This window comes from Mustelus asterias, chromosome 1, assembly GCF_964213995.1.
Source record: "Mustelus asterias chromosome 1, sMusAst1.hap1.1, whole genome shotgun sequence".
NCBI classification, from domain to species: Eukaryota; Metazoa; Chordata; class Chondrichthyes; order Carcharhiniformes; family Triakidae; genus Mustelus; species Mustelus asterias.
In genome coordinates, this window is record NC_135801.1 from 161,588,829 (window position 1) to 161,604,017 (window position 15,189).

The 15,189-nt window shown below is 42.6% G+C and overlaps 1 protein-coding gene across 2 annotated transcripts in view; it reads left to right on the plus strand.

Moving 5' to 3' along the window:
• Positions 1-15,189, plus strand: part of pik3c3 (phosphatidylinositol 3-kinase, catalytic subunit type 3) — a 131,978-nt gene that overhangs the window by 39,792 nt on the left and 76,997 nt on the right. For both annotated transcript variants that reach the window (XM_078222077.1, XM_078222087.1), the window contains 4 exons: positions 5,787-5,873; positions 6,028-6,123; positions 6,769-6,840; positions 11,419-11,523. In XM_078222077.1, coding sequence (XP_078078203.1) covers positions 5,787-5,873; positions 6,028-6,123; positions 6,769-6,840; positions 11,419-11,523 — 360 coding nt within the window. The remainder of the gene's footprint in view (positions 1-5,786; positions 5,874-6,027; positions 6,124-6,768; positions 6,841-11,418; positions 11,524-15,189) is intronic.

Here is a 15,189-nt window from a genome sequence, read left to right on the forward strand (position 1 = left end):
AGCCTCAGGTTAAAATCACCACCAGTCAGCTCTTCACTTCAAAAGGGAGAGCAGCCTATTGTCATCTGGGACTATGGCGGCTTGAATTTTTTAAAAATTGTGCAGCCTGCAGACTTGCATTATGTAGTTTACAGATTTAAATACAAAACCTATTGTACAAGAACAAAGAACAATACAGCACAGGAACAGGCCCTTCGGCCCTCCAAGCCCGCGCCGCTCCCCGGTCCAGGATTGAATCCTGAATCCAGGATCCCCGCCCAATTTTCCAGCCTATCTACATCCTAATATCCTATCCACCGAGCTGTCCCTCACAGCTACGATGCTTTGTTCACCACAACCTATTAACTCACCCCCACCCCCCCATTTCAGACCATGTGATCTCCAGGGAGAGGCGAAAACCCAGAGTGAAAACCCCAGGGCCAATATGGGGAAAAAAAATCTGGGAAATTCCTCTCCGACCCCCTGAGGCGATCAAAACGAGTCCAGGAGATCACACTGGCCCTGATCGGAAAATGCTTCCCAACCCTAGTCATTTCCACTTCCACGAACACCATATGAATTCCCTGCCCCCGAGCCAGGTTCCCAACTATCCGCAGTCTCACTCTGTACTGGCACCAGCAAGATGATCATAGAATGAAGCCTTGAAACGAGAAACAAAGAACAATTAGCCCGCGCCGCTCCCTGGTCCAAACTAGACCACTCTTTTGTATCCCTCCATTCCCACTCCGTTCATATAGCTGTCTAGATAAGTCTTAAACGTTCCCAGTGTGTCCGCCTCCACCACCTTGCCCGGCAACACATTCCAGACCCCCACGACCCTCTGTGTAAAATATGTCCTTCTGATATCTGTGTTAAACCTCCCCCCCCTTCACCTTGAACCTATGACCCCTCGTGAACGTCACCACCGACCCGGGGAAAAGCTTCCCACCGTTCACCCTATCTATGCCTTTCATAATTTTATACACCTCTATTAAGTCTCCCCTCATCCTCCGTCTTTCCAAGGAGAACAACCCCAGTTTCCCCCAATCTCTCCTCATAACCAAGCCCCTCCATACCAGGCAACATCCTGGTAAATCTCCTCTGTACTCTCTCCAAAGCCTCCACGTCCTTCTGGTAGTGTGGCGACCAGAACTGGACGCAGTATTCCAAATGCGGCCGAACCAACGTTCTATACATCTGCAACATCAGACCCCAACTCTTCTACTCTATGCCCCGTCCTATAAAGGCAAGCATGCCATATGCCTTCTTCACCACCTTCTCCACCTGTGACGTCACCTTCAAAGATCTGTGGACTTGCACACCCAGGTCCCTCTGCGTCTCTACACCCTTTATGGTTCTTCCATTTATCGTGTAGCTCCTCCCTACATTATTCCCACCAAAATGCATCACTTCGCATTTATCAGGATTGAACTCCATCTGCCATTTCCTTGCCCAAATTTCCAGCCTACCTATATCCTTCTGTAGCCTCTGACAATGTTCCTCACTATCTGCAAGTCCTGCCAGTTTGGTGTGGTCCGCAAACTTACTGATCACCCCAGTTACTCCTTCTTCCAGATCATTTATATAAATCACAAACAGCAGAGGTCCCAATACAGACACCACTAGTCACAGGCCTCCAGCCGGAAAAAGACCCTTCCACTACCACCCTCTGTCTTCTGTGACCAAGCCAGTTCTCCACCCATCTAGCCACCTCCCCCTTTATCCCATGAGATCCAACCTTTTTCACTAGCCTACCATGAGGGACTTTGTCAAACGCTTTACTAAAGTCCATATAGACAACATCCACGGCCCTTCCTTCGTCAACCATTTTGGTCACTTCTTCAAAAAACATTCTCGTCATGTCTCCTGACAAAGGTAATGATTCATCAATTGAACTGCTAGTTATACATCTTGACACAACCACTAACAGTCAGTTAAAAATTTGCACCAAATGTTCACACCATCATTTAAGATTAGCTGTTCTCATTTCCATAACCTCGTTTGACTATGTCCCTGCCCCAGCTCATTTTAAAAAATTCTTTCACGGGATGTGTCCAAAGATATGCAGATTAGATGGATTGGCCATGCTGAATTGCCCCTTAGTGTCCCAGCTTGTGTAGGTTAGAGGGATTAGCGAGGTAAATACGTGGGGTTATGGGAATAGGGTGGAGGTGGGTCTAGGGTAAGATGTTCTGTCAGAGTTGATGCAGACTCAACAGGCTGAATGGCCTCCTTCTGCACTGTATGGATTCTGTAATTCTATGTGGGTGTCACTGACCAAGGCAGCATTTATCACACATCCCTAATCACCACCTCCTGAGGGTAGTGAGCCACTGCCTAGAGCCACTGCAGTTTCTGTGGTGTAGGTACACTCTGTGTTGTGTGGAAGTTTCAGGATTTTTATAAGACATAGGAGCAGAATCAGGCCACTCGGCCCATCGTGTCTGCTCCACCATTGATGCATGGTTGATATTTTTCTCATCCCCATTCTCCTGCCTCTTCCCCATAACCCCTGATCCCCTTATTAATCAAGAAAATATCTATCTCTGTCTTAAAGACACTCAAAGACCCGGCCCCCACAACCTTCTGTGAAGTGAAGGAACGGCAGAGTGATTTGATTTGATTTATTATTGTCACATGTATTAGCACAGTGAAAAGTATTGTTTATCACGCGCTCTACAGACAGAGCACACTGTTCATAGAACAGGAAACGAGAAAGTGCAGAAGGTAGTGTTACAGTCATAGCTAGGGTGTAGAGAAAGATCAACTTAATGCAAGATAGGTCCATTCAAAAGCCTGACAGCAGCAGGAAAGAAGCTGTTCTTGAGTCGGTTGGTACGTGACCTCAGACTTTTGTATCTTTTTCCTGACAGAAGAAGGTGGAAGAGAGAATGTCCGGGGTGCGTGGGATCCTTAATTATGTTGGCTGCTTTGCCAAGGCAGTGGGAAGTGTAGACAGAGTCAATGGATGGGAGGCTGGTTTGCGTGATGGACTGGGCTATATTCACAACCTTTTGTAATATCTTGCGGTCTTGGGCAGAGCAGGAGCCATATCAAGCTGTGATACAACCAGAAAGAATGCTTTCTATGGTGCATCTGTAAAAGTTGGTGAGAGTCGTAGCTGACATGCCAGATTTCCTTAGTTTTCTGAGAAAGTAGAGGCGTTGGTGGGCTTTCTTAACTATAGCGTCAGCATGGGAGGCCCAGGACAGGTTGCTGGTGATCTGGACACCTAAAAACGTGAAGCTCTCAACCTTTTCTATTTCGTCCTCATTGATGTAGACAGGGGCATGTTCTCCTTTACGCTTCCTGAAGTCGATGACAATCTCCTTGGTTTTGTTGACATGAATATCAAATATTTGAATATCAAAGGTGGTGAATGGGGTGCCAATCAAGTGGGCTGCTTTGTCTAGGATGGAGTTGAGCTCCGTGAGGGTTGGAGCTACTGCCATCCAGGCACGTGGGGAGTATTCCATCAGGCATGACTTGAACCTCGCAGATAGCGGGCAGACTTTCTGGAGTCAGGAGATGAGTTACTCACCACTGAATTCCTAGCCTCTGACCTGATCTTGTAGTCCAGTTCAGTTTGTGGTCAGTGGTAACTGGTTGATAGAAGGAGAATTTAGCAATGTTAATACCATTGAGTGTAAAGGGGAAGTGGTTAGATTCTGTCTTCTTGAGACATGGGCTGATAAGTGGCAAGTAACGTTCGCACCACAGAAGTGCCAGGCAATAATCATCATTACAAGACAGTGCCATCAGCTGTTTCTTGATATATCATGAAGTGAATTGAATTAGCTGAAGACTGGTATCTGTGATCCTGGGGACCTCGGGAGATGGTTAAAATGGGTCATCTGCTGGGCATTTCTAGCTAAAAATGGTTGCAATGCCTCAGCCTTATCTTTTCAGATGTGCTGGGCTCTCTCCGAGCTGTTGATTATTTGTTTGTTTGTTTGTCAATTTGTTTAATTGTTCACCACCATTCATGACTGGATGTAGCAGTGTTGCAGAGGTTAGACCTGGCATTTTGGTTGTGGGATTGCTTAGCTCTGCCTGTTGCAAGTTTCTTCTTCTGTTTGGCATAGAAATTGTCCCATGTCATATCTCCACCAGGATTGACATCTTATTTTTAGTTGTGTCTGGTGCTGCTCCTGGCATTCCCTCATGCACTTTTCATTGAGTCAGGATTCATCCCCTGGTTTGAGAGTGATGGTAGAGTGGTGAATATGCTAGCACATGATCTTGCAGATTGTGGCTGAATGCAATTTTGCTGCTGCTGGCCCATGGCACCTCATGGATGCCTAGTTTTGAGCTGCTAGACTTGCTTGAAGTCTATCTCATTTAACATGATGGTAGTGCTACACAAGTACTGCGCAGTGGTAAATTCTACTAATACCCTCATGGGCAGATACATCTGTGACAGGTTGCTAGGTATGGGGAAGTTCTTCCCTCTTGGTTCCTTCACTACCTGTCACAGTCCCAGTCTAGCCACCTTGTTCTTTAGAAACTGATCAGCTTGGTCAGTAATGGTGCTACAACGTCACTTTTGGTGATGAACATTGAAATCCCCAATCCAGAGTAAATTCTGACCACCCTCAATGCTTCTCTCAAGTGGTCAACATGGAGAAGTATTGATTCTGGTACTGGTGTAGGTGATAATCAGCAGGAGGTTTGCTTGACCTGGTATCATGGAATTTCATGGGGTCCAGAGTCAATGTTGAGCTCTCGTGGGGCAGCTCCCTCCCAATTGTATACCACTGTGCTGCCACTCTGGTTGGTCTCTCCTCCCGGTGTGCACATCCAGGGATGTGCCATTGCCTGTAGGGTATGATTCCATGAGGATGACTATATCAGGCTGTTGCTTGGCCAGTCTGAGAGACAGCTCTCCCAATTTTGGTGCAAGTCCTTCCAACTAATATCTGAGGGCTTCCCATTCACTTGTTGCTGAAATCCTCATCCATGTCTTTGTAATCTCTAGACCTGACCATTCCAATGTGCTTCTTGGAGGCTTCGGAGAGAGGACAGAACAGATTTACCAGGATGTTGCCTGGTATGGTGAGCATTAACTATGAGGAGAGGTTGGAGAAACTTGGTTTGTTCTCACTGTAACGACTGAGGTTGAGGGGCGACCTGTTAGAAGTCTACAAGATTTATGAGAGGCATGGACAGAGTGGATAGTCAAAGTTTTTTCCCAGGGTGGAAGAATCACTTACGAGGGGGCATAGGTTTAAGGTGCGAGGGGCAAGGTTTAAAGGAGATGTACCAGGTAGGTTTTGTTTTTGCAGAGGGTGGTGGGTACCTGGAACTTGCTGTCGGGGTGGTAGTGGAAGCAGATACGGTAGTGACTTTTAAAGGGGGTCTTGACAAATGCATGAATAGGATAGGAATGGAGGGATATGGTCCCCGGAAGGGTAGGGGGTTTAGTTAAGTCGGGCGGCATGGTCGGTGTAGGCTTGGCGGGCCAAAGGGCCTGTTCTTGTGCTGTAATGTTCTTTGTTCTGACTTCCCAAATTCTACTCAGCATCAACTTGAGGTCATCTACAGCTCTGCTGCCCATGTCCTAACTCTCAGTAAGTCCCATTCACCCATCACCTCTCTTGTCGACCTACATGGGCTCGATTTCAAAATTTACTTTTTTTTACCTAAGATCCCCCCATGGTTACCATGAATTCTGCAGTCATTTGGCCAATTTGCTCATTCCTAGATTCCTATGTTGAGCTGTTTTAGATTGTCTGAAATCGTTAGTTAAAATAAACATGATAAGATTGTTACACAGCTGATTTTAATATGTTTTTGTTTACTTCAAGCTCACCAAGGCGCATCGTCAAGGTCACATGGTGAAGGTTGATTGGTTGGATAGGCTTACTTTTCGAGAGATAGAGATGATAAATGAGGTAAGTTGGATCTGAAGGAGCCGTGCATTAATTCTTGCCTGCCTTTGTATCTGAATGCCCAAATTTATTTTTGGTCAGCTTGAAATAAAAGCTTCATTACTTCCATTTCAATTACAAGCAGACACAAATTCACAAATCTCTTTCTTATTTGCAGAGTGAGAAAAGAAGCTCTAATTTTATGTATCTCATGGTTGAATTTCCACGTGTTAAATCTGAAGACAAAGAATACGGTATTGTTTATTATGAAAAGGTTTGTTAATGTTTTTTTTGTTACATTTGCCTATAAATTATGGAAGTGCTATTTCTAAAATTAATTATCAGTGACCTTTTTTATTTTAAGTAAGATTGTGAGATAATTGTTTTAAAATTACCAAAGTTTATGGTGAATTTACATTCTGGATTTTTTTTGTTCTAAATACATGCACAAAAATGTCTTAGTTATTTGAATGGATCATGGTCCATTCTATTTTTGGTTCTCATTGGAAGAATTGTGTCTCTGTTTAAGTAAACTTTGTGTGAAATGTTTCTAAAAGTCCAGAGAGTATGTTCCTTGCAAATACATCTAGTCATTTTTTTCACAATCTTGAGCTGTGAAAAATAGTTGCTGCTGAAAAACCTTAGTTTGTGAAGTAATTGATATGAAATGCTAGAACCTCTGAAACCCTGGTACCTAAAATGTGTAAATTCTTCTTTCAATTGGTGTATTGATTTCAATTTATCAGTTGTTACCTAAGAAAGCAACTGTACTTTGTCTCGAGCCAGTGTGTGTTTGTATTCTATATGGATGTTATTGCTGATGCTCAAATGAGGTTTGAAGAAATTAGATTTCTGATCATTTCAATTGATATTATTTAGACCAATTGCCTTTTGTCTTTTCAAATGCATTTTTAACCAGGATGGTGATGAGTCATCTCCAAATCTAACAAGCTCAGAGATTGTCAAAGTTCCAGACCCTCAGATGTCAATGGTTCGTATGACTAATTAATGAATACATTTTTTTCTTATGAAATTTGTCTGTCTTAGGAAAATGTTAAAAAGGCTTTTAATCTGGATGTGAATTCTGTGAAAGTTGATTTTTTAAAAAAATAGGGATGCCTGATGAATGAAAATATTTGACAAGCTTTCTGTCATGTACTGCATTTAACAATAAATGTTAAACTATATTTCTGTCAGTTATTTGCACAATTGCAAGTGACTTGTTTTGTGCCAACCTGGTGACAGACATTAAGTTTTGGAATGTTCTGCCTGCATTCAGAAACATCATGTTATGTTCTATGTATACACCTGACCACTATCTCTCGCAACATCTCCACTGCGTCTGATTTGGCATGATTCATGTCCGACATGCAGTATTATATGAACAGAAATTTACTCCCATCAAAGAATTGGAAGATTGAAATCATCACTGCCTTTGGTGCCCACCTGAAACCACCCCTCTTAGGCTGAACCAGATATGCACCCGTGGCAATCTATTTGAAAGTGAGCTGAACATCTGACTTAAAATCATCTCCATCATCAGGACCATCTCATTGCACCTCTAACATTTTTGCCCATGAACATTTTTGTTCATCTGCCATTGAAAATCTCATTCATGCCTTTGCCACCTCCTGAACTCCTTTTATTCTAGCTCCCTACTGGCCAGCCTCCTTTCTGCCATTAATGTGAACACCTCAAATTCTACTGCGTATACCCTTGCTCATGCCAAGTTCTGAACGCTTGTCACCCCCTCTGCTCACTGACCTACATTGGTTCGCAGTATGTCAGTGTCTCTTTTTCTTTTTAAAATCTCATCTCTCTTTTCAAATCCCTTCCAACCTTTAGAATCCCTCTACAGCCCACCCAGCTTTCTGAATTCCATCAGTTCTGACCTCTCGAGCATTCCCACTTTTCTCATTCATCTATTGGCAGCCATCCCTTTTGTTGTTTTTAGGCCCTAACCTTTGGGATGCTGTCTCTAATCATGGTATGTTGGTTGGCGCTGCTGCCTCACAGGGTTCGATTCCTTGCTTGGGTCACTGTCTGTGTGGAGTTTGCGCATTCTCCCAGTGTCTGCATGGGTTTCCTCTGGTTTCTCCCACAATCTGGAAAATGTGCGGGTTAGATGGATTGGCCATGCTAAATTCTGCCTCAGTGTACCCGAACGGATGCCAGAGTGTGGCGACTAAGGGATTTTCACAGTGGCTTTGTTGCGATGTCGATGTCAGCCTACTTGTGACTAAATAAATAAACTTAATCCTTTTTATTCTTCCTTTCTAATACTCCCTAAAACTAATGAGACTAGGTTTTCTTTGAATAGACTTTTGGTTACCTCATCTAAAATCTCCTTAATGGCTATAAAAGTCGGAGGTCACGTACCAACCGATTCAAGAACAGCTTCTTCCCTGTTGCCATCAGACTTTTGAATGGACCTACCTTGCATTAAGTTGATCTTTCTCTAAACCTTAGCTATGACTGTAACACTACATTCTGCCCACTCTCCTTTCCTTCTCTATGAATGGTATGCTTTGTATAGTATGCAAGAAAAAATACTTTTCACTGTATGTTAATACATGTGACATGCTTGGTTTCATCAGTCAGAATATTGAATACTGGAGTTGGAATGTCTTGTTGAAGTTGTACAAGACATTGGTAAGGGCACACTTGGATTACTGTGTGCAATTCTGGTCACATTATAGAAAGGATATTATTAAACTAGAAAGAGTGCAGAAAAGATTTACTAGACTTGATGGATTGAGTTATAACAAGAGGCTGGATAGACTGGGACTTTTTTCTCTGGAGCGTAGGAGGCTGAGGGGTGATCTTATAGAGGTCTATAAAATAATGAGGGGCACAGATCAGCTCGATAGTCAATATCTTTTCCCAAAGGTAGGGGAGTCTAAAACTAGAGGGCATAGGTTTAAGGTGAGAGGGGAGAGATACTAAAGTGTCCAGAGGGGCAATTTTTTCTCACACACGGTGGTGAGTGTCTGGAACAACTGCCAGAGGTAGTAGTAGAGGCGGGTACAATTTTGTCTCTTAAAAAGCATTTAAATAGTTACATGGGTACGATGGGTCTAGAGGGATATGGGCCAAATGCGAGCAATTGGGATTAGTTTAGGGGTTTTAAAAAACAAAAGGGCGGCATGGACAAGTTGGGCCGAAGGGCCTGTTACCATGCTGTAAACCTCCATGACACTATGACTATGACAAATCAATATCAGATTTTGTTTAATCATCGCTCCTATGAAGTGCCTTTGGAATTTTGCTCCATTGACGACTTGCTTTTGTATAATACCTTTTTTAAGTTGGGTATGCCCACTAAAACTGGCACTGTAATGCAATAAGAAGTTTAACAACACCAGGTTAAAGTCCAACAGGTTTATTTGGTAGCAAAAGCCACACTAGCTTTCGGAGCTGCAAGCCCCTTCTTCAGGTGAGTGGGAATTCTGTTCACAAACAGAGCATATAAAGACACAGACTCAATTTACATGAATAATGGTTGGAATGCGAATACTTACAACTAATCAAGTCTTTAAGAAACAAAACAATGTGAGTGGAGAGAGCATCAAGACAGGCTAAAAAGATGTGTATTGTCTCCAGACAAGACAGCCAGTGAAACTGTGGGGGTTACAAATAGTGTGCCATGAACCCAATATCCCGGTTGAGGCCGTCCTCGTGTGTGCGGAACTTGGCTATCAGTTTCTGCTCAGCGACTCTGCGCCGTCGTGTGTCGCGAAGGCCGCCTTGGAGGACGCTTACCCGAATATCAGAGGCCGAATGCCCGTGACCGCTGAAGTGCTCCCCAACAGGAAGAGAACAGTCTTGCCTGGTGATTGTCGAGCGGTGTTCGTTCATCCGTTGTCGCAGCGTCTGCATAGTTTCCCCAATGTACCATGCCTCAGGACATCCTTTCTGGTAAGCGTTCTCCAAGGCGGCCTTCGCGACACACGACGGCGCAGAGTCGCTGAGCAGAAACTGATAGCCAAGTTCCGCACACACGAGGACGGCCTCAACCGGGATATTGGGTTCATGGCACACTATTTGTAACCCCCACAGAGTTTCACTGGCTGTCTTGTCTGGAGACAATACACATCTTTTTAGCCTGTCTTGATGCTCTCTCCACTCACATTGTTTTGTTTCTTAAAGACTTGATTAGTTGTAAGTATTCACGTTCCAACCATTATTCATGTAAATTGAGTCTGTGTCTTTATAAGCTCTGTTTGTGAACAGAATTCCCACTCACCTGAAGAAGGGGCTTGTAGCTCCGAAAGCTTGTGTGGCTTTTGCTATCAAATAAACCTGTTGGACTTTAACCTGGTGTTGTTAAACTTCTTACTGTGTTTACCCCAGTCCAACGCCGGCATCTCCACATCATGACTGTAATGCAACACATGACCAAGTTGTCTTTGAAAGAACTGAAATTAATTAGCTTGAGCTGCTTTCACAACCGTTAACTACTTGGCGTTTGATCTGTAATGCCTTCAGTGAAAGTAATACTTTTTCCAAAATGGATGCTTGTCTGTAGCTGGAGATATTCCATATTGTTGGAGTGTATTGGAGTGAACTTTACTATGCATTGTGGTGGAACCTGTGTTCATAGCTTGTACTTTGGAAACAGCCGCCCTCCCTCTGCTCCATTGAAAAGGGAAACCATGAAAAGGAAACTGACCCTTCTAATTTCATAGCAAACCAAAACTTCTGGGGAGATAGAACCTGGTTAAAATCGTATAAAAGGATAGAGAGCCTTCGGTGCTCAGTGGAATTTGAGTGTAGTAGAGACTAAAGGAGACAAGGGTAAATCCAGAAGCTGAGAATAAGCAACTACACATTTGCTGTTTCTGTAACTTGAAGATAACATTGGTAGATCTACATCACTTAAACCAGGTTGAGGAAGTTATGTAAAACATGTCTCATTTTTGGCGGATATTGTACCCATGGAACTAAGGTTGGTTGTGCACTGCTGTCGGCCCAGGATCAGGCACCACCCCAGAAGGAGAGGAGCTGAAATTCTTTGACGGATACAGAAATTTGAAGGACTTTGACTGAGTTTGATGACCTGTGTACTGAGTAGACTGCTGAGCTCATTCATAAGATCTGTCTTAGTTGTATCTGCAATTTATCGAGTAATTTATAGTTTGATTGACTACAGTTTGCTGTCAATTCATGTTTAACTTGTGTTGATTCTGGATTTTAAAGGACCAGAGGTTATCTAAGATAGTTTTTAGTGTTTGCTTTAATTGACTCTTGTATAGCAAGAGTTTTGGTATAAACTGTGGGATCTTTCAGTAAATAACTGGGATTTTAGATTTGTTTTAAAAGTTACTGATCTCATCCAGGATTATAACAACATCTAGCCTGCAATTGCTTCCCTTCTCTGGGAGTACTTCCAGTTGACAGAGCTTGAATTAGTGTTCATTCCCCACGCACTAGTGTACCTCAATTTGATGAACACAAAGTTCACGTGATATTTTAAAGGCTTCAAATACTTTCATTTAAACAAACTCAATTTGTTGCATTTGACCTGTCTAAATCAGGAATCTGAGTAACAAATTTGCTTTAACCATAGGAGAATTTAGTAGAAAGCAAGCATCATAAACTTGCTCGAAGTTTGAGAAGTGGACCCTCTGATCATGATCTGAAGCCAAATGCTGCTACCCGCGACCAACTGAATGTAAGTACAGATACTAACGTTTTATCTAGAGAAGACATCTAAAAATATTGAACCTATTTTACCTTTGTAAATATTATTTGGTTTGTTGTATTTGGTAGAACATTAATTTTATGTCTTATTTGCATTTTTAGCTCTGGACAAATTACCTTTTTAACTACCCTTTTTCGTCTTAACTTTTGTATTGTAAGCAAAAGGATTTTTATATTAAAACTTGTACTTTTTTTGTACATTTGAACAGATTAGGAAACTGAAATCATGAAAGAGTTTTGTCTTGTATGACTAGGATGCCTTGAATTGCGAGGAACTAATTCCTAACTATATATTTTTAAAAAATAAATTCAGCCACTACTGAAGAAGTAATTTCTGTTTCTGAAAGCAAGAAATATTTTGAGCTTAACTTTGCAATATGTTAGATACCACGGGCCAAATGCTTCCTTCTGATGTTTGACAAACTGAAATTTCTGATTTGTCTGATACTTTATGGAATGTCTAGGAATGCAATCCATTCCCTAAAGCCTTTCTTGGGATAAGGTATCATTAGTTCAAAATCTGTATTTGTCTTGTAATTTGTGAAGCTTCTTGGGGCATAAGAATTCCTTCAATTAGTAAGGACGATTAATCGGTCAGTGAGAAACCTTTGGGAAATTAAAATGAGAATATCAGCCAAGACTGGGATTAAAAGATTGGGATCATCAATCAGTGCCTCTGTAACGTTCTGGTGTGCATCATAGCCAACAGTACAGCATCTGCTGAAATCATTTTAACTTCTGGCAGTTCACTGTGTGCATGCTGGTTGGAAGGACCCCCTGACCCATTACTTCAATTAACAATTTAGATTTGAATACTTCAAGTCCTGTCATAGGCAGAATCTAGAGAATGTGGGAAGTGATCAGAGAGAGAATCAGAGAATTCCTACAGTGCAGAAGGAGGGCATTTGGCCCATCAAGTCTGCACTGACAACTATCCCACCTAGGCCCTATCCCCGCAATCCCACATATTTATCCCGCTAATCCCTCTAACCTATGCATCCCGGGACACAAAGGGGCAAGAGACTAAGGCTACCCATTTACACTAACGTCGCCTGACTTAAGATCTGCTTCCGAAACACTGATCCATTCCTTTGTTACCTTTAGGCTTAACTATTCCTGGGTTTCCTCCCACGCTCTATACTCTAAACTTAAGGTTGTCACAAACCTTGCTACTAATGTCGTAACTCTCATCAATTCATGTTCAACCATCATCTAACTCCCAGTTAAGGTCACAATTTAAAACTTTAAAATTCTTCTATAGCCTCGTCCCTCTCTCTTTCTGTAACCTCTTTCAATCCCGCAATTCTGAAGGGGAAGGGTGAACAGCCAGTGGTCATGCTACATATCGGTACCAACAACATAAGTCAAAAACAGGGATGAGGTCCTACAAGCAGAATATAGGGAGTTAGAATGTAAATTAAAAAGTAGGACCTCAAAGATAGTAATCTCAGTATTAGCTAGTACTGTCGGGGAGTATTTAAACTAGAATCGTGGGGGATTGGAACCTTTAACAGGGAGATTGAGGGGGGGAAACAAGGATAGAAACAAAAGACAGAAATGTAAGAAGCAAAAGTGGAAGGCAGAAAAAACAAATGGGGCCAGAATGCAAAATAAAGCTAAGGTGACCAACAAAGTTATAATCCACGTCTAAAGGCTTTTTGTCTTAATGTTTGGAGCTTTGCAATAAGGTGGATCAGTTAACAGCGCAAATAAATATAAAATAGATATAGTAGCAATTACAGAGATATGACTGCAGGTTTGGCAAGGATGGGAACTGAACATCTAGGGGCATTCATTATTTGGGAAGGATAGGAAAAAAGGGAAATGAGGTGGGGTAGCGTTGTTAGTAAAGGAGGAAATCGGTGCAATAGTGAGGAAGGATATTTTTGGGAAAATCATCATGTGGAATCCGTCTCGATGGTGATAAACACTAAGGGGCAGAAAACATTGGTGTTTATCCATAGGCCCAAAAACAGTAGTGGATGGTATAAGGGAAGGTATTACACAAGAAATGAGAGATGTGTGCAATAAGGGTGGGCAAGTGCGAGGTCGTACACTTTGGAAATAAGAATAGAGGCATGGACTATTTTCTAAACGGTGACAAAATTCATAATGCTAAAGTGCAAAGGGACTTGGGAGTCCTAGTCCAGGATTCTCTAAAGGTAAACTTGCAGGTTGAGTCCGTAATTAAGAAAGCAAATGTAATGTTGTCATTTATCTCAAGAGGCTTGGAATACAAAAGCAGGGATGTACTTCTGAGGCTTTATAAAGCACTGGTTAGGCCCCATTTGGAGTACTGTGAGCAATTTTGGGCCCCACACCTCAGGAAGGACATACTGGCACTGGAGCGGGTCCAGCGGAGATTCACACGGATGATCCCAGGAATGGTAGGCCTGACATACGATGAACGTCTGAGGATCGTGGGATTATATTCATTGGAGTTTAGGAGGTTGAGGGGAGATCTGATAGAAACTTACAAGATAATGAACGGCTTAGATAGGATGGACGTAGGGAAGTTGTTTCCATTAACAGGGGAGACTAGGACGCGGGGGCACAGCCTTAGAATAAAAGGGAGTCACTTTAGAACAGAGATGAGGAGAAATTTCTTCAGCCAGAGAGTGGTGGGTCTGTGGAATTCATTGCCACAGAGGGCTGTGGAGGCCGAGACGTTGAGCGTCTTCAAGACAGAAATTGATAAATTCTTGATTTCTCGAGGAATTAAGGGCTATGGGGAGAGAGCGGGTAAATGGAGTTGAAATCAACCATGATTGAATGGTGGAGTGGACTCGATGGGCCGAATGGCCTTACTTCCGCTCCTATGTCTTATGGTCTTATGGTCTTATAGGGTACAACTGTAACTGGCTGACTTTAATTTGCACATAGATTGGACAAAGCAAACTAGCAATGATGTGCAAAGAAAATCACCGCACAGGAGCAGGCCCTTTGGCCCTCCAAGCCTGCACCGATCATGCTGCCCGACTGAACTAAAACCCCTACCCTCCCGCTATTCACATCCTATTCATATATTCATCCAGATGCCTCTTAAAACTCACTATAGTGGAGGAGTTGTTCCTGGAGTGTGTACCTGATGTATTTTTAGACTAATAGTTGAGGAACCAACCAGAGAGCAGGCTATTCTAGACTGGATACTATACAATGAGAAAGGATTAATTATCAGCCTTGTTGTGTGAGGTGCCTTTGGAAAGAGTGACCATAATATGATAGAATTCTTCATTAAGATGGAGTGTGAAGTAGTCGAATCTAAATAAAGGGAACTATGAGGGTATGAGGCAAGAATTGGCAAGGATAGACTGAGGAACCTTATTAAAGGGGATAGAATCATAGAATCCCTACAGTACAGAATTAGGCCACTCGGCCCATCGAGTCTGCTCCACTATTCAATCATGGCTGCCCCCCCCCATTCCTTCTAAACTCCAACGAGTACAGACCCAGAGCTCTCAACAGTTCCTCATACGCCAAGCTCCAACTCTTCATTCCAGGGATCATTCTTATGAACCTCCTCGGGGCACTTTCCAAGGACAGCACATCCTTCCTTAGATACAGGGCCCAAAACTGAATAATTGTTGTAATTCATGCAAACTTTCTTTAAATATTAAAAAAATTATAAGACCATAAC